Source organism: Populus trichocarpa, chromosome 13 (assembly GCF_000002775.5).
Source record: "Populus trichocarpa isolate Nisqually-1 chromosome 13, P.trichocarpa_v4.1, whole genome shotgun sequence".
Taxonomy (NCBI): domain Eukaryota; kingdom Viridiplantae; phylum Streptophyta; class Magnoliopsida; order Malpighiales; family Salicaceae; genus Populus; species Populus trichocarpa.
In genome coordinates, this window is record NC_037297.2 from 597363 (window position 1) to 616365 (window position 19003).

At 34.3% G+C, this 19003-nt stretch overlaps 4 protein-coding genes across 6 annotated transcripts; 2 read left to right on the forward strand and 2 right to left on the reverse strand.

The window, feature by feature from the left end:
* The first annotated feature begins 3313 nt into the window (after positions 1–3313).
* On the forward strand, positions 3314–6407 carry LOC7478902 (uncharacterized). 3 transcript variants are annotated; one of them, XM_002318918.4, is made up of 6 exons: positions 3314–3711; positions 4272–4511; positions 4717–4890; positions 4976–5082; positions 5186–5493; positions 5581–6407. In XM_002318918.4, the coding sequence occupies exons 1-6, from the start codon at positions 3535–3537 to the stop codon at positions 6195–6197; spliced, it is 1623 nt and encodes a 540-aa protein (XP_002318954.4). In that variant the 5' UTR covers positions 3314–3534; the 3' UTR covers positions 6198–6407. The 3 variants fall into 3 exon arrangements, with proteins under 3 accessions (XP_002318954.4, XP_024439897.2, XP_024439896.2); XM_024584129.2 differs by having other exon boundaries at positions 5602–6407; XM_024584128.2 differs by having other exon boundaries at positions 4275–4511.
* Positions 6408–6886: 479 nt separating this feature from the next.
* LOC7478903 (uncharacterized) lies at positions 6887–9295 on the reverse strand. Its single transcript, XM_002319447.4, has 3 exons — positions 8946–9295; positions 8267–8382; positions 6887–7610 (listed from the first exon to the last, which is right to left on the reverse strand). The coding sequence occupies exons 1-3, from the start codon at positions 9069–9071 to the stop codon at positions 7220–7222; spliced, it is 633 nt and encodes a 210-aa protein (XP_002319483.1). The 5' UTR covers positions 9072–9295; the 3' UTR covers positions 6887–7219.
* Positions 9296–10866: 1571 nt separating this feature from the next.
* LOC7481699 (peptide chain release factor PrfB2, chloroplastic) lies at positions 10867–13958 on the reverse strand. Its single transcript, XM_002319448.4, has 7 exons — positions 13551–13958; positions 13061–13273; positions 12518–12619; positions 12158–12295; positions 11597–11901; positions 11364–11517; positions 10867–11265 (listed from the first exon to the last, which is right to left on the reverse strand). The coding sequence occupies exons 1-7, from the start codon at positions 13956–13958 to the stop codon at positions 11119–11121; spliced, it is 1467 nt and encodes a 488-aa protein (XP_002319484.1). The 3' UTR covers positions 10867–11118.
* Positions 13959–14175: 217 nt separating this feature from the next.
* LOC18104013 (RNA pseudouridine synthase 1) lies at positions 14176–16927 on the forward strand. Its single transcript, XM_024584108.2, has 2 exons — positions 14176–14575; positions 15425–16927. Exons 1-2 carry the CDS (start codon positions 14176–14178, stop codon positions 16096–16098), a joined length of 1074 nt encoding a protein of 357 aa, XP_024439876.1. The 3' UTR covers positions 16099–16927.
* Positions 16928–19003: the final 2076 nt, after the last annotated feature.

Here is a 19003-nt window from a genome sequence, read left to right on the forward strand (position 1 = left end):
GTCAACGATTTGGGCTGCACACTAAAACACTCTGAAACCCTCCTGCTTGTGTTGTCCTTGTAGAAATTTATAGTAAAAAAAAAAAACAAAAAACTCATAAATTACACATACAAATAGATTGGATCTTTATTTTTTTTATATATATATATATATAAAAGCTGGGATTGATCACTAGTCAAAAGTGGCCGGCGGCAATCCCTAGAAAACCAGAAGTGTTTTGTGATGTGTTGACAGTATAGAAGATTAACAGCTTTCTAGCAGTAATGGTTATTTTTTATTTAAAAATTAATTAAAATAATATTTTTTTTATTTTTTATAATTTATTTCTAACATCACGATTCAAACCATACAAAAATATAAAAAAAAATTTAGCTTTAAATAAAATAAAAATATTTAATATTTTAAAAAACAATAATTTAACTGTAATAACAAATATATTTTAAAGTGTTTTTTTCTCGAAATAAATCATCTTTTTTCACTCATAATAACAATCTTTGATAAAAGATCACAATAGAAAAAGAAAGCATAATTAAGAATATTAAAACAAAAGTCAACTAAGGGATTTCCTTAGGAATGATCATAATCGTATAGACAATGAAGAAATTGCACTCCAATGCTCGACGACACTCAGAAACACTAATCTTGCCACTTCACTAATACGTGGCCATCTTGCTTAATTCTCTCCTAGAGAGGAAAATTAAGGTATGATCTCATGAGATTGTGTGATTGGCAGCACCACCTTTTGTGCCAAGAAACTTTGATAATGCTTAGCTCACTATTTTTTATTTTTTTTTTGGGTTTAAAGTGTTGAGATCATCAAACACCATGTTTGTTTTCAATTGGCTTCTCTTTTGAATGTTGTTGTATTATCCATATGAAATCTTTCAATAAACTTTACTACCCCAAGTTTTTGTATTTAAAATCTTCTGTCAAAAGTAAAGTTGATATAGATTTGACTGAATTAAATCCTATTTGATTTGTTTAAAGCCCGATTCAGATTAAATTTGAAGTTGATCCACTAAACCAAACCGAGTTTAATAACAATGATCTATATGTATCATCAAAATTTTATTTTTCCAGTGTTTTTTCTTATTGTTTTCAAGTTAAAAATAAAAATTAGAGACTCCATTAAACTCTAATTGATCTAAACATCTTGAACTACTCTCTAATTTTTAATGAGGTGATTTTTATTTTGAAGAAAAAAGATGGATTTTTTTGTTTAGGGCAAAAAAATAGAAGGAAAAAGGAATTCGACACGAAGGACAACATTTACATCTAAATGATAGATTAGAGGTAACAATGTAGAGCTCTATAATTTAAGGACTAAATTGAAAAATCCAAAACTGTAATGATGGCTCTATCACTTTCTAATAAAATATTGGATCATCACGATACAACTATAGAATAATCATCTCTATCTACCACCAAATAAATAACTCCTTATCACGTGTGCTCAGCAATCAATATTTTAAAGATGTCGGCTAATCCAAGTTAATTACCTAAGCAATTTTGTACATTTCTTTGGTACCCACCAAGATTTTGATAGTCATTTCGTTTTCTAGCACCAAGTTTTTGCAATTTTCCCCTTCATTTTCATAATTTGTATCATATTAAATAAAACTAAGCCCGGTTTAATTTGCTGATCAAAAAAATAACTCGGGTCTAAACCGATTTAAATTTTTTATTAAAATAATATTTTTTAGAATTTTTATTTACTTGTTTAAGCTTCGTTCAATTCAGCACGTTGATAAACACGTACTTAGCCGTGGGTAAATTTATTTAACATATGATTTGAATCTTGGACGAGATAATCCTAGGTGGTTTTTCTTTTTTTAAAAAGAAAAAGAAAAAAAGAGATAAAACAAAGTCTAACGAGGAAGGAGTTGAAAATGGGACCCAAATCTGCTGAGGTGGGCTGTGGGTCAACTACCATTGCGTAGGCTATGTACATGGTGAGCTGGTGACGGCTTTACAGGGCACTCCAAATGGCGGCTCCATGGCTGCTCATCAATGGGCCATGTGGATGCCACACTCTTTCTAAACTATTATTATTATTATTCTCATAAATATTTATATTGCAATTGCCATATCAGCCTTTTGTTTTATCTTTAAAAAAAAACGTGCCTTTTCTACCATTTATGATTTTTATTGGCAATTTTTTTTGTACTTAAAAATTAAAATAAAGAGAAAATATCTCATTTATATTTTTTATTTTGAAAGGATATAAATTTATTTTAAAATTATTTAGGGGACATTATATCTTTTTTTTACTCTCTAACCGAACATGTATTTATTTTTATTGTCTTTATTATTTTAATTTCAAAATAGTAATAAAACATTATGTGAATCATTTATCTTGAATATGTGTTTTTTTTAAAAAAATATTGATGGAATTTTCAATTAAATTTGGATGTTAAGGACTCTATTAATTATGATTCACTTAAATTGACTAAAAAAAATAATCATGATAAAATATATTGTTATATTGTTTCAAGTTATAACGACACTCAAAGAATTTAAGGTTTAATAGCATAACAAAGATGTGAATAATTATTAAATTGATTTTTTAAAAATAAAATACAAAGACAAAAGTTTAATGATAATTACTACATAGGTATCACTACTACATTAGAAAATTAATAGTTACTTAAACTTCAAATTCTTAACTATATGTCTCCATAACCATATTATAATCAACTAATGAATATGATTAGATTAATTTGTTAATGAGAGCCTAATTCTTATATGGCTGCATGGAACCTTTGTTTTTAAGACAACCTAATATCATTTGACCCAATGATGCCATACATTACTTGGTCTTGTCATCCTTAATTAACAAACATTTTTGTTCACACATGAACTTGTGAATTTAATTGCATTTGTAGCTATCCACTATTAGATTAGGACACCATCATGGACAAGAATTAAGGAATAAAATTCTGTAAAATTTATGATTTGACGTGCATATGTTAAAAAAAAATCTAAAATAATATGATTTTGATATATTTTTAAATGAAAAATATTTTACGTCACAGTATTAAATATATAGTTATATCCAATGCAACAAAAGGCATTAACAACTAATAGATGAAAAAAAATTATGTTTTTTTGTTTCTCAATTTTTACTTCCTTCAATTTATAATTATACAAATACAAAACTAAAATATCAAGGTAAAAAAAAAAAGGAAAAAGAAAAAAACAGAGAGAGAAATTACAAGTTAGCCTCAAATTGCTCCACACGAGGATTCTTATGTCATAGAGTCCTATTTGTCTACTATAAATTCATGATTGGTTCTCTTAAGGAAATAAACAACTATTCCCTATCCACACACAAACACTTCTCTCTTCCTCCCTATATACTCTCACATTCGCTCTGTTCTGTTTTCCCCTGTTTTCGCGTCCCCTGTTTTTTTCTTCTCTCTAAAGAGCCAATCTTTGCATACACACTGATCTTTAACCTTGAAAGGTTAGTGTATATGTGATCAAGAGCTAATCAAAGCAAATATCTGAAGTGGGGTTTTTGTAAAAGAAACCATGGTTGAAGAACATGGTGGATTCCATTTGTGGGCTGGTGGTGATAATGGTAATGGTTTTGAAGATTCAGAAGATTTTGAGAGATTGCTTTATGGAAATAATGTTAATGAAAGTAATGAGCTTGGGTTTGAAGTAAACCAGAAAATTATAGATACACCCAAATTGAGCCATGATCAGGTTTAAAAATGCTTTCTTTTCCTTCTTTTTGATTCAAGAGTCAAGCTTTCAATTTTCTTTGCTAGTGTTTTGGTTTTGAGTTGAGTTTTTAGTCTCGTTCTTACGTTCATGGGTTGTTCTTGCTGTCTGGTTAATGGTTCTTGGTATACTTTACTTGATTTTCTATGTGAAAATACATTTCTTTTTTATGATAACATCATCAATACTTTTTCTTTATTTCTTGGTGGGGTTTGTTTTTATCAAAGCATGTAATTCTCTCTTTTTATCTCTTATTTATCTCTTTTTTAAGATGTTGACATGCAGAATTTTTCTTCTTCTTTTTATGCCATCTCCTCCTTTTTAGTTAACATAAAATACAATTAATTTTTATGGTGTTTACTGTTATTAATTTTCCTTTATTGAATTTGATTAACGTATTTAATACAATTTTTTTTGCTTTAATCGAAAGGGTGGTGGGATTCTAGTATATGTTCGCATTCTCTTCATGCAAAATCTCTCCTTCCATTTTCTTTCTTTCCACATGCTATGTGCTATGTTGAATTCAGTTCCTGTCTTGTTAGCAGGATGAGATGGCTAGAAAGCTTATGCAGTTGAATCCACTTGGTTTACATCTCAGTATAACACCAAACTTGATGAACTCAATAACGAATCCTAACTATACTACAACAGTTGAAGCCGGGGCAACCTGTGAATCAAGTGACCAAAGCAGGACTAGCAGTGATTTTGGTCAGCAACCAATGTCCGAGAAGTTGAAGGCTTCCAACTTTGCTGCCACATTTATCAAAATCGGATCTTGGGAGGTAGGTAATAATACCTTCTGACGAAAAGGAGAAATGATTGGGACATCTGTTCCGTTACCATTCGTGACGTGTGCGAGGACCTGGTCCACATGCGCATGTACATGGCTCGGTTCAGTCGCGACTGTTCATAGCATTTCTAGTTAAAACGACTTCTAACATGAATTGCGTGAGCTTTTTCTAATAATATTGGATGAAATGTGTGCAGAGAAAATCTAGAAATGAAGGTGATCTAGTGGCTAAATGTTATTTTGCTAAAAAGAAGCTGGTGTGGGAACTCTTGAAAGGGGGGCTGAAAAACAAGATTGAGATTCAATGGAATGATATAATTGGAATAAATGCTTTAATGCAGGAGAATCAGCTTGGAATTCTACAAATTGAGGTATTTTCAGCTTTTTTTAAGGCTTAAATTTAAGTTTCTCAATTTAGTGGATTTTCCCATTGTAATGTAGTTGAGTTTTCTGCAGTTAAACCAGCCCCCTACCTTCCATGAGGAAACCGATCCGCAACCACGGAAACATACCATTTGGAAGCCAGCATCAGACTTCACTGGAGGGCAAGCTTCCATTTGCAGGTGAACATCAATTGTATCATCCTCTTTGTATGATCTAGTAGGTATATGTGGACCTTTTCGTTACAAGATCTAATGTTTTCAGTTGGTGATATTCTATTCTCAGGAGGCATTTTCTTACATTTCCTGCTGGATACCTTGACAAACACTATGAGAAGCTTCTACTTAATGAACCGCGGCTGTTTGAATTGAGCAAGCAGTCTTTTCCAACGCTGAAAAATCCCTACTTTCGTTCTAAGTTTTACGGCTATAGAGGAATCTCTTTCGATTTTAATCGAAGTGGACAGGATATCCACCCGGGAATGCAGTTTAATTATCCAAATTTTCCTCCACATCCAGTCCAGATTCAGCATTTGCAACCTTATGGGCATACAGGCTTGTCATCTTTTAAGGAAATTCCTTCACCATCATCAGGTACTATATTGCAGCATATTCAACCACATCTTTTTGTTTAAAATTCCAGTTCTGCTTAACTGACTCTATCTTTGTGTGGTAACATAGTCATGGATTTTTCGCCTTCAGATACCTGCAATGTCCCCGAGAGTCGAAGGATAGCTCTTTGGGGTCAAGGGACGAGCAATTACACAGATGCTTTAGCAAGGAATCAAGGTCTAGTTCCTGGTGTCCCATCAACTGAGGTGCATCCAGCTGTTCCTTTGCAGAACTACAACTTTACAAGTTCAGGTCAGGTAGCTGAGTTTAATAATAACTATGCAGCTAAAGCTCTGAGTGACCTCGAAAACCAATTGCTTGGTGACATGCAAGTTGGAAGCTACGATGAGAAGTATCATATGGAAAGGGTCCTGTCGCTGAACCAATTAGTCAATCTTAACGAGAAAGTTAACCCAGAAAGTAATAATGCTTCCCAGGAAACTTTCTACAGCCAAGATAGTAGTGCCGAGGAGAACTTGGTATTTAGTACCGGAGAGAATGCAAATGAAATTAGTGGGCAATTTTATGAGCAGCAGCCAATTACTAGCATGCCTCAGATTCATACTGCCAATCTGCTGATGCCTCAACAATGGAACAACTTGCCCTATGATTGTGTCAATAGCCCTAACCTAACAGTCGATGAGCTTGGACATGTTAAAAACTTCAACAGCAGCAATTGGAGCTGAGATGAGAATGATAGATGTAGGAACCATAGGATAGGTGTAAACATGGGATTGCATCAGATTAGGCCATACTTTATTTTCTTTTCTTCCCTTTTCTTTTGCTGTTGAAAAATGTAAGCTGCGTCAAACTGCAAATTTTGGAAAGTTGCTGTTTCTAGAAAACTGTTTAATTTTGAAAACTTCAGAAAAATTTTCAATCCCTTTGATTTGCAATTAATTGTTGTTTAATTTTGCATCCCATGGATCCTTGGAAATCCCTTCGAATCATGATTTTGTGAATGCTTCAAGCTCCTAAATTCACGGATGCAATTGGCAAAGCTGCAGATATGGCTGTCCTTAACAGCTGAAACTCGCAAATTACTCCAAGATATCCAGTCCTATGATTCAAGAAAATATCCAGTCCTCCATGCGCACCAATGATGCATTGACTGGAGGCTTGAAAGTTAAGAGTGCCCAAATCTCTCACCTCAACATATTGGCCAACAAGCATTCTTGGAGCTCACCGATTCTCAGTGGGACCAACGTAAAATGGAATTCAGAATCCCCACGTCCTGAAGCAATGTCCTTGGCCACCAAAGTACAGCAAATTATGCTTTCATTTACAATCAAAATCTCATTTGAGATTTCCTGGCATGTGTTCTCTGGCTGAGAGAATGAATGATTTCATAATCAAGAATAGATGAAGGACTACATTAAAGGAAATTCTAGCAATACGCACCGCAAATAATTAAAACTGAAGCATGCAAGAAAAAATGTTAAGTCATCAGCTGTGAGGTAAAAATGTCAAGACTTGTGATACTACATTTACTTCTAGGAAATCAACAAAGAAAAAACTACTAGGGATGTCCTAACAATGCCAGGTTGACTGTGGGCTGGCTTAGACAGCAAGCTAGCGACGAGATTCACCAAGCCCGTGTGATTTGTGACAATGATAACAGTCAAGGATCACCACATTCAGAGTCACTTTTGTAACACACAGCTCATTCAGAGTCACTTCTGTAACACGGCCAATTTGATGCAAGGATTCAAGTCTTCGAAGTTGATGGAGGGGACTTGTTAGCTCCTTCCTGTGCTGGTGGAAGATCAACAGATTTGCCAGCAACTTCATTTGCTGTCTGGTTAGCAACTTCGTTTGCCCCTGCTTCCATACTCATCTCTCTATGACTCCTCTTTTTAGAATTTGAGCTTGATTTTTCCTTTTGACTTTCACTTTCCTCTTCCTTTTCTTCCCTCCCCTTGCAGTCATTTCCTTTATTTGGCTGGGTTTCAGCGTTTGGTTGTGGAAACAATGGAGGTTCCTGGCCACTTAATCGACAATACACTCTTTCAACTGTTTCACTTATTTCTTTCCCCAATCCATTGCTGTCTAAAATCAACTCCCAAACTGATCTAGAGGCCTTCTCAAGCACTGGAGCTCTGCATGACAACAGCATGAAATTGTAAGAAAATGGAACTGCTGATCCAGTAGTGGGATAAAATTAGTATCATAAACACTCAGTAACCATTCTAGACTTCAGAGCATAATGAATCATGCAAGCTGTCCTTCCATTTGGGAAAAAAGATCCATTAGATTAGACTACAGTTAATTATCCTGGCTATCCATCTCAGGTTTGACATAGGAAAACTGAGTGTTATGTGAAATAAAATGAAGACGAATGTCGCTTAAGCATTTAAGAGCAGAGGATAACGTGGAACAAACAATTAGCATCCGCTCCTCCATGTATTTCTAATGACATATGAGATAGATCAGTGTATTTCAAATAACATATGAGAATTGAGATAGATCAGTTCCAAGTTTTCAGCAACCTGAGTGATGAGATAGCTTAAAATCAAGTGATAATGCAAAAACCTGAAGTAATCTTGCTGTGACCAACTTACAAAGTCATTACGATCATAGCTCTACATAAAAAACCTCAAAAACTGTAAACAAATACTTAACAACAAGAACTGCTTCCTCAAATACATAAAAAATTTCCAGTTAGTCTAAACTCACAAAACTCCCAATTAAAACACGGAGCGAAAGCAATTTAAAGACTCAGAGAGTGCAGAGAACAAGGTAACAGAAGACCTACTCCAGCTCCTGTCGAAGTGCATCAAATAACTCTCTTTTGGTCTGTTTCTCTGCTCCAGGAGTGTTCAAAACCTTGCTCTGCTCAGCCATTCTAATAGCAGTATTCTTTAACTCTTCCTGTACCCAAAAAGAAATCAGCAGCTATAACTTCCACACTCAGCATCTACATTAGTAATCTCTCACAATCCTTAACACCAAATACAGTCGTGAATAGCATGCTTATAGCGTCTGTTTATCAACATATCTAACCAAGGGAAAAAACGTAGAATTCAAAGCATGCATGCTCCATTACTAAATCAAAGGCCATACAGCAACCAAAAAATTGCTTATCCGTTACAACACAAACAATTGCATAACATCACCAAACTTAACTCCACAGAGTTGTGATTTTTCTCACCAACATTACCTCAAACAACTTGAAAACACAAATGAATTCTCATCAAATTCACTATTTTCCAATAAAAAAAATAACTTTCCATAGAAACAAACAGAAGAACAAAGTAAACTTTTTTCACTAACAAGGCCTTTAAAAACTTGAAAACACAAACGGGTACCAGCCAAATTGACAATTTTCCAATCAAAACCAAAAAAGCAAACAACTTTCCACAGAAACAAACAAAACCCAGATGAAAATTCATAGCAACAACCACAAAAAAAGAGGGAAAAGGAGAGAAACGTACATTCGCTTTGAGCTGATTGATGATCTTCAGTCTAAGAGCATCAATGGTACCATCATTCATTAATGATTCTAACACATCTTCTGGTGTTATTATCGATGTTGATGACGACGTAGATGCTGATTCCATTCTTCTATAACTCTCTCCCTCTCTCTCTCTAATCTATAGTAAGCTTAAAAGATTAACAATTCTGAGCTTTCTGCAGCCGAAAAACAGACAAAACCCACAAAAGAGAAACAATCTTTAACACTCAAAAATTGAAGAAAGATTGGAACTTTGATATGGGAAATATATAAAAACTTTTCCTTGTGATTTGTGGATTGACGAGAGCTCTTTTGTCTCTGACTTGAAACCATCGTTAAAAAACCCGCTTGACCCGGTTAAGAGACCGGATCTCAAAACATACAGGTTAACCCAGATTATAATTTATATGAGTTAACCCGAAAAAAAATAAAAAATTATTTTAAATCTTAATATCTCACGTATAAAAATTAAAAAAACATTATGAACTATATATAATTATTTTATATAAAAAATTAAAAAACATTTTTTAATTTAAAAATATAGCTATTTTACATTAAAAAAAAATTAAAAACTTGAAAAATACATGAAAATAATGAGAAAATAATATTACTTGTATTATTACACAATTACAAAGTGAGTCCTCATGTTGGTATTTTCTGCGTGATGGGCGCCAGATTGAAGAGAATTTGGTAGAAAATATGTGAAATACATGAAAAGAAATACAGAATCGAAAATATGTCACACTTTAGGATTAAATTGATAAACAAATTTTATTTTTGGAATAAAATTGAGAATTAAATATTTTTAGTTTTGGACTGAGGCTAGTTAGAGAACGAGAAGGTACTGCGCCAGCTAAATCATATCCAAAGTTTTTTTATTTTTTCTTTAATATTTTCATCCAAAATAATATTATTTTTTTAAAAAAAAATTAGTTATGATCTTGTTTAAACTAAATATAGTTAGGTCAGTCGTGTTGCGATTCAATATAGTTATAGATTAACATATTAGATTATCTAGATTTTGCTATATCAATATTAAAATCAATTTAAATTCAAATCCAATCTAAATCTCAATTACTCATGGAGTTTCTAAATAAATAAATTTACTAAGTCAGAATTTTTTATTAATTAACATGAGTGTTCCATGAGTGTTTGGATCAGTTTACGCACTCGACTAATCCTACGGGTCCTGAAGTTAACGATCATGTAAGTTTTCAGTGGCTCTGAGATTTATGAAATTCAAACTCGTGACTTCTAGAAATCAAACTCAGGACCTGACCACTTAAGTTATATTCTTCAAGGTTACCGTGTCAGATTTAATAACACAAGTAAAAATGTTTACTGGAGTTCTTGTATTAATGAATTTTCTTCTTACCACTTTAATCAAACCTAAGTTGTTCCTTATAAACCACTCGCGTTGTTCACAAGCCATTGTCATTGGATATCACAGCTAAAGCCTCCCGTTCTCTCAAGACATCATCTTTGAAACAGCAACGCATTTCTAACTTCAAGAGAAAATTATACAGACCAAACTTGCACATAATGTGTCATTCCAGTATCAAGCGATTATAACCAAAACTTGACAAATGAATACGTACCCGCTACAACTCTGAGAAGCCATATTTTGTTCGTCCTCCTAAGGCTTCGTTTAGTAATGTTGCTGCGGTGCTTTGCTTTGACTAACCACAAATTCCAAAGAAAAAAGAGTTCGTTTTCGTAGCTTAAATCTATTTTTCATCTTAAATTGCTGTAAAAACTTGGGTGTTAAAAACGATACAATTTATAATCTTTTTAAATCTGTGTTTTTTAAACTAAAGTTACTCGTATTGTTTGAAATTGTAGCAGTGAATATTTTTTAAAGTGTTTTTTAATTAATATTGATACATCAAAACAATTCAAAATCATAAATAAAAATATTTTGAAGCAAAAGAAAGTTTTAAGAAATTTCAAAAGACAAAAGAATGCTTCCTGCTCTATAAATTCATATTATTCAATCCAGTATCTTACAATCGAGTATCAATCTAAACCAGCGTGTGCGATACGTTATAGACATTGCAGCTCACTGGCTCACAACTCAAGCTTTTGTGAAAACACCCAGATCGGAATTTGGATGATTGTGAGCTTTGCTTCATTCCATTTTGCTGTCAATCTGCTTATGCACTTAGATTACGGCAATCTTCGTCCTTGTCCAACAAAGCTGATAAATAGCTCAAGATAAAGCCATCTATCTCTCCCTCGAGCACAGAATCCGGGTTAGTGACCTCATAATTAGTTCGGAGGTCTTTGACCATGCGGTAAGGCTGCGTCAAGAAGAAAATGTGGTAAACGTAGGTTTAATGTACAGAATTGATGGTATTTAAGGAAAGTAATGGAAGTTGCAATGGTGTTGAGAGCATACGTGGAGCACATAAGAACGAATCTGGTTGCCCCAACCTATGTCAGTGAGAGATTGTGTATGATATGCATTCATCTGAGCCTGACGAGCCATCTCACGTTGGTCCAATCGAGACTGGAGCACTGCCATTGCTGAATCCTTGTTCATATGTTGAGATCTGTGTTTACAAGAACCACATGGGATCAAGAGAGATTTTAGCATATAAAAGGTGCGGATACTTCTAAGAAAATTCACACCTTTCATTTTGACAAGTGGCGGTGATTCCTGTTGGAATATGAACTATTCTCACAGCACTCTCAGTTGTGTTAACATGCTGACCACCAGCTCCCCCAGCACGAAACCTCTCGATACGGAGATCAGATTCATTAATTGGGACATGGGTAAATCCATCCCTTAGGATTGGAATTACAGCCACAGCAGCAAATGAAGTATGCCGGCGCTTTCCACTGTCAAATGGTGAGATACGTACCAACCTGTGCACTCCAGCTTCTGCTTTGGCATATCCAAATGCATATTCACCATCAACTTTGATTGTTGCGCGCTGAGGGCAGAAACTGATTCCATGTCATATTCACCATAAAATGAAGCCTAGGGTGAACGATAATACATAGGAGGAGCTTTATTTTTAGCAGCTTGCCATTCAACATTCCAGAAGAAGCAAATGGCAGCAATTTAAAATTGAAAGGCATGATTTCTATGTTGATTTCCTTTGCCAGAAAAAGAAAATAACTAAAATAATTATGTAATTGTGAATTTCTAAACTTGGAGGAGGAATGGAGGATGATAAGAAATTGAACCTTGATTCCTGCAATCTCACCAGGCATCTCATCCACCACAGTTACTCCATAACCATGACGTTGCGCCCACGACTTATACATTTGCATAACCATTTTGGCCCAGTCCATGCTCTCAGTACCACCAGCTCCAGCTTGGACCTGTATTATGCACAGGAAAATCAAGGTTTAAATCCGTGTAACATTCCAACAAAAGTGTTCATTGTCCTTATACATGGTTGAAACAAGGAAAAATCCATTGGCTGTGGATCAATTATACATCCACAGTACTTCTAAATGGAGTGTTGACAACATCCAAATACATCATAAGGTATGAAATCTCATTTACTAGAAAGGCAGCAAGACCAGCATGTATAAATGTACCTCTATATAACAAGGACAGGAATCCTGCTCCCCAGATAACAAAGCTTCCTGCTCTTTCTCATTTGAATTTCTTCTCATTTGAAGCAAAGCTTTCAACATTTCCTGCAAAAAGGAGCAGGCAGTGCTCCATGAATAACTGGCGCAAAGGAATTAAGAAGAGGCATCTAGCAAACAGTTGGATCTTATGTGCCGAGGAGATGTCCAGCAGTGATAGGTCATAAATTTTGATAAATTTTCTTGGAGGGTCACCTTTTTAATCGCAAATCAAAAGCCACTTTGTGTTGTATAATTATTTGATAGTTCAACTCATAAATATGGCTACCTGTTAAACTATTTTATACACCACAGAGATCAGTTATTTGCTTTTGTGGGTAGAAATGAATTTCCAGCACAGTTGAAATAAACAGTTTATGCCATAAATGAAGTGTAAAGCGTAAAAAATCAGAAAATCTTCGAGTGGCTTTTTGCGATATTGAACATAACACAACATGGTAACCATGAAACAGAATGAATACATGCCTAGAATAGGAAGTGAGAGCCCACCGATTCCAACTCATTATCATCCTCTTCACGAGCCAGTTTTATCATGTCAATATGCTCCAGCAATTCTTGTTCCAATGTCCTCACCTTCTTCATTTTAGCCATCAATGAACCATGCTCTCGACTTATTTTCCCAGCATGTACAGGATCGTCCCAAAGATCAGGCTTATTCAGCTGTACTGATAGCAGATCCAACCTAACCATCAATTTCTTCCACTGCCACCTCATACAACAAAATATCAATTCACGTCAATCTTAATAAACTACACGAAGACAACCTTGATTACACTGTATATACAACAGATTGATAAAGAAGGTTCACCTAAAACTGAATGTGATATATTCGTCTAAGAAATATGACCTTGTAATTGAATTTTCAACAAAATATAATGCTTGACATTGAAATCAAACGCTACTCAGAAGCACAGTGAAAATCAGTGCTTAAGCTTAAGTACAACTAAACAAACTAGAGTCTAAATCATACGGACTATACCTGCAAGCGCCTTTTGATCACTTGAATGGACTGAGCAATAGCAGCAGCATGACTCTTCCAATCACTCTCACTCTCATCAAGAATTGTCCAATTGCTAGCCACAATTCCATCAACAGTTATCCCATCAGATGTTGATAGCTCCGCTGCTGCCTGTGTACTAAACAAACTCTTCAAGACACCAAACCCAGAGGCCAAGACCTTGTCTTTTCCACTCAAATGTGCAAAATTGTGGTATCTTGACACACTGAAATAAGACCAAGATGGGTTTTTTATGGTTTTAATCAAAACTGGAGGCAGCCCAGAAACCAAAACTTTGTGATTTTGATTCAGAGATAAAAAAATTTGAAACTTTGAAAAGTCTACATGTGAAAATCTACTGCTTGACCTTTTAACAATCAAAGAAGACATTCTTTCCCTTCTAAATTGAAGAAAGGGATGATTTTTCTCTATGGATTTGAGCTCTAGGGTTTAACAAAGAATAAAGTTTCAATCTTTCAGGGTTTATTGAAGCCAAGAAGAAGCATCAAATAGTCTAAAACGACATCGTTTTCTACTGTATAAAACCACACTGGTGGTGTATCTCATATAGTTTTCATCTTTTCTAACCACAACTAAACAGACACAAATGCCCTTCTATTCCCCTCTTAATCCCACCCTCTTCTTTCCCTCAAAACCCTTCTTTAAACTCACCAAAACCCTCACTTTTTCCACTCTTCAGAGCACAAACATGTCAGCTTCACAAGACAGCATGAACGCCACTTCCCAAAACACCCCTATAAATCTGCAAAATTACCCCATACCACTCTCCCCTCCATTGAATCCACTATCAAAGGAGATGGAACTAGCTAGAGCTATGTCTGCTTCTTCAAGATCAAGTCTTTTTGCTTTGTCTAAAAGTGATGTTTTATATCAAGATCAGTGGCTTATTGCTGTTAATAAGCCTCAAGGTGTTTATTGTGAGACAGTGTTGGACTCTGTCCCTCAAGTTCTTGATTGCTTGGTTGTGTCATCTGGACTCGATGAAGGTATGTTTTCTTTACTTTTGGCATTTTTGTGTTGTGGGTTTTTGTTGGAATTTGAAAACATTGTTTGTCTGAGTTGACAAGGTACAGTAGTCCAGAGTTCAAATGGACTCAGTAGTTAATTTTCAAGAGGCCAAATGAAATGCTAGCTCATAAATAGAGAGTGGGTCTTTGTTTGCTTCGTTGAGAGAATTTGAAATGTGGTTTTGCTGAATTAAATTTGGTTTAGGAAGGCTTGAATTAATATCTCAATGGAGTTCTTTCAATTGCGAGGCCCGCGACGATATGGAGATAATGTATTAGGAAAGAAAAAAATAAGTTGTTCGTTCTTGTCTGATATGTAATTTTTTTTATCAAATAATTAGAAATTGAAGTCAAAAGCATTTGATACCAATTTGAGTACTGTACTGAGCTGCTTTTAATTACTTGATAAAGTTTGATATGCACTTCCTAGCAGTATATAGGTGTGAGCCTTTATGAATCCCATCAGTCTGTAAACTGTTAGGGTAGATTATGAATTGAGTTGGATTTTTGTTAAGGATGTTTTGCATAAGAAAGAACTATTTGGTTTCGACACTTAAGTTAATGCGTGGGTTTGAAAGGAGTTTTTAGGAATTAGGATACGTTCTGCTCTTTATATGGTTCAAGCTGCCCTGGAATCAGTCCTTTCTATCAGCTGGAACTATAGCTCGATTCTTTCAAGTGAAAAGCTGCACATTCTTTTGATTGATGGATACTGTATATTTAAACTCCGAAGTACTTGTAGCAAATTGGAATGTTAAAGAATCTTTTCAGATTAAGTACAGATGTTATTTGTGAACATTTAACCGAGTTCAAATTTCTCAATTTTAGGTCCTGTGGCGAGGCCAGAGCTCCATCTTGCCAATCGACTTGATCGTGATACAAGTGGTGTGATGGTTATTACAAAGTTGCATAAAGTAGCTTCGAAGCTTGTAAAGGCATTTACCGATCACAAAGTTAGGAAAACATACATTGCTCTGTGCATTGGTTCAGCTCCAAAATGGGAAAAGATTACTATTAAATCAGGTCATGGTCGATCAAAGTTCGGAGCGTTTCGCGTGTATGCGGCATCAGATGTGGGCCGATCATTGCCAGGTGGGTCCACAGTTAAGGACATGGAAACTTCGTTTGAAGTACTGTCAATAAATGGACAAGGGAGCTTCAGAGAGCCATCTGAATTTAACAGTGATAAGAATATTTTAGTTGTTGAAGAAAAAGCTGTGATAGATACTGATGCAAAGAAAGATGAGATTTTGGTAAGAGCGTTTCCTCGGAGTGGAAGAACACACCAAATCCGCTTGCATTGTCAGTATCTTGGAATTCCTATAAGGGGGGATGTGAAATATGAGGGTGTGTGTGAGTGGAAGGGAAGAACATATGACGGCCATGAACTTCATGCAGAGAGCTTGTCTCTTGAGCATCCTGTTACTGGTCAGCCCCTAATGTTTCGTGCACCTCTGCCTGTGTGGGCTACCAGATGGTTTAGCCATTGTAAAATTAAATAGGTCTCCGTTAAATTCTTTCTAGAAGTTCTGGCTTTGGAAGATCCCTGGCAGTTCGTGAGATGATAGAACCATTCTGATAACTTAATTCATTGGTAGGGTAGTAAACGCACAGATGGGATCATTTATACAGGTTTTTCTCCCATATACTCGTACAGGAGTGCAGGGCATTGAGAAGATATCACAGCCTTCATTTTGGTTAGCTGCAACGAATTGCTTTTAAAATGGGATTTTGATGTGCAATGCACATGCGAGGACTTCACCATGCATAGCTAATGATGGAAATCTCCATATCGTTAGACAATGTTCTTTCTTGAGGTGAAACTTATGACAGCCATTTGCGTCTCTTTGTGTGTCAATTATATTGCTTTGCAATTCTTCTTTTCAATCCCTGAACAGGAGAAGAGGTAACAAATCAACGCAGCCTGTTACAATGAAAAGCCAGGAGATGAATGCAATCAGGTTCATAAACCCAAATCTTTATGTTTCAAATTTGAAAAGGATAGGGAGAGATTTCAAGCTGTATTACTGTAATCCATGTGATTTTGTTCTCCATGAATATGTGTTTACGGTGTTGGGAGTTGCGGCAATAATATATTTGGTCAACAAACTGCATTCATAGTGTTATATGCCATCTTCAAACTTCAGTTCTAACGTCTTCCTTGGCCTTCCAAGGGCGCCATAGTCTGACATCAAGAGCTCTTATAGTAGAGTTAGCAGAAATTCGAAGCATTTTGGCTTGCTATATTGACACTATTTCGTATATTTGAAGAGTGGTTGATTGCAACTATGATGAATAATTTAACATGGCTTCCAGTTTTAGACTACAAAATTGCCTTGAAGTTTGATTTTATGACTATTCTCGCACTACTTCAACTACATGCAGTATTCCCATGTTCTCTTTTCTTTTTTTGCAAGTTTTCAAGAAATTCAAGCACACCCCAACCTCGAATAAGAAGTAAAGATCGAAGGCACATTGTTAACCTCATCCGGCTTTTATGGGTCAACCTGGTAACCGACTGATCTAGGATCTGATCTGGCCAGGTTTCATGGCCAACTAAGTTGAAGTTGACGCAATCAAATCAATCAATCTAAATGGCTAACTCATAACCTTCCTTTTTGTTTAATTGTTTTTAAAAAAGAATTTAAAAAAATATCTTTAAAAAAAAATTAAAACAAGAATACTGAAATAACTTAATTTTAAATTTGCTTAGATTAATCTTATTAACCTAGAAAACTCATGACACGGGTCTCATGCTAGTTCATAGACGGAGCTGGTGTTTATGGCTATGGTAGGAACCGGAAACGGTGGAACCGGCTTGTGTTTTCTGAATTACTTGGTATAAAATGCACCTCATTGCTATGCTTTAATGTTATTATGACAAGTTGACCAAGTAGCTCCAATTGAATGGTATAATTATCAGCAGTAGGTTTAGCAGTTGAACTGCAGAGGCTAGATTATGGTTCAAAGCTGTAAATGAGAGGGCATGTCGTGGCAGGTTTATCTTGATAATATTTTTTTATTTTATTTTAGCAACTATGTGATTAATTTAATCCAAAATAATTATTTGCCTTAATCATGAAGTTTAATAGGGTATAAAGTGTAAAGCCTTTGAGATGGTGGACCGAGTTAGATTTACAATGATTTTGACATTAGGCTTTGAAAAGTCTTCAAAGTGTTGCTTTCATGAACATATCATAAAATAATACCTGGAAATTCAATTTTAAAGATAAATGATTAGTAAATGCTATTATTTAAAAGATTAATAAGTTTGTTTTTTTTTTTTTTTTAGATAAAATGATGTTTAATTTTTCCACCTATATTACCCTTTTTATAAGATAAAATAATTATCAATTAATTTGTTTTTCTTTTCTTTTTCTTAAAACCCTTTCATAATAATTTTTTTGATTGTCCAATATTCTCACTTGTAACATAGTATATTGTTTAATATACTTAGTTTTATATTATCATTATTATAAATCTTAATTATATTAAAATGATGTTATGATGATAGAAATAGAAAATATAATTCTCCATACCTGTAAATCTTGTTTATAAAAAGAAAAAAAAAATTAATTCTTCATTAGCATAACGATTTGCTCCTAATTACCTTTTCTTAGAATTATAGCAATTAAAAAAAAATAAAACTGTATAATAATAAATCTTTAATCTAAAAAAAAATGTTAAAATCTCTTAAGAAAATATCCAAAAATATATGGATTAAGAATTTTACACAAAAAAAACTTGTTACAATGTATTTTCAAAAAAGAAATGTAAGGATTCTATAAGAAAAATAGAATAAAACAGACTTATTTGAAAGAAAGAAAATCCCTTAAAATTGAATTTATTAGTCTAGCAAAATATCATACAACTTATTGATGATTTATCTACTTTTCCCCTAAAATATTTCTTGGAGGAAAACTGCAATGAATAAAATTCTATTCTTTTTTTTCCCTTTTAATATTGGAACACATAGCATTTTTTTTCAATTAGGGTTCTTCTCCCTCTGAATATTCAAAGTAAAATGTGGCTAAAAGCTTTCTCCTTTGAAGATTAGATAATATTTTGGTCTCAAATTAGTTGGCATAGCATCCACTGCATATGTATCATTCAAATCCTTTGAATCCTTCCGCAGAAATATGCATTCATAGTTCTCACTATAAAGAATTTGACCAAGGAGAACAGTGAAATTGCTTATTCTGTGACCAAACTTAGTACTCACGTAAAGAAAGCAAAATAATTTTTTTTTTAATATTATTGTTTTTTAAAGTATTTTTTATTTAAAAATATATCAAAATAATATTTTTTATGATTCTATAATCAACGTCTTTAAATCCGCTACCTATTGATTGTTTCAATTAAGTCGCCCACTAACTCGGATTTTGATAAACCAATCCTCGTGCATTT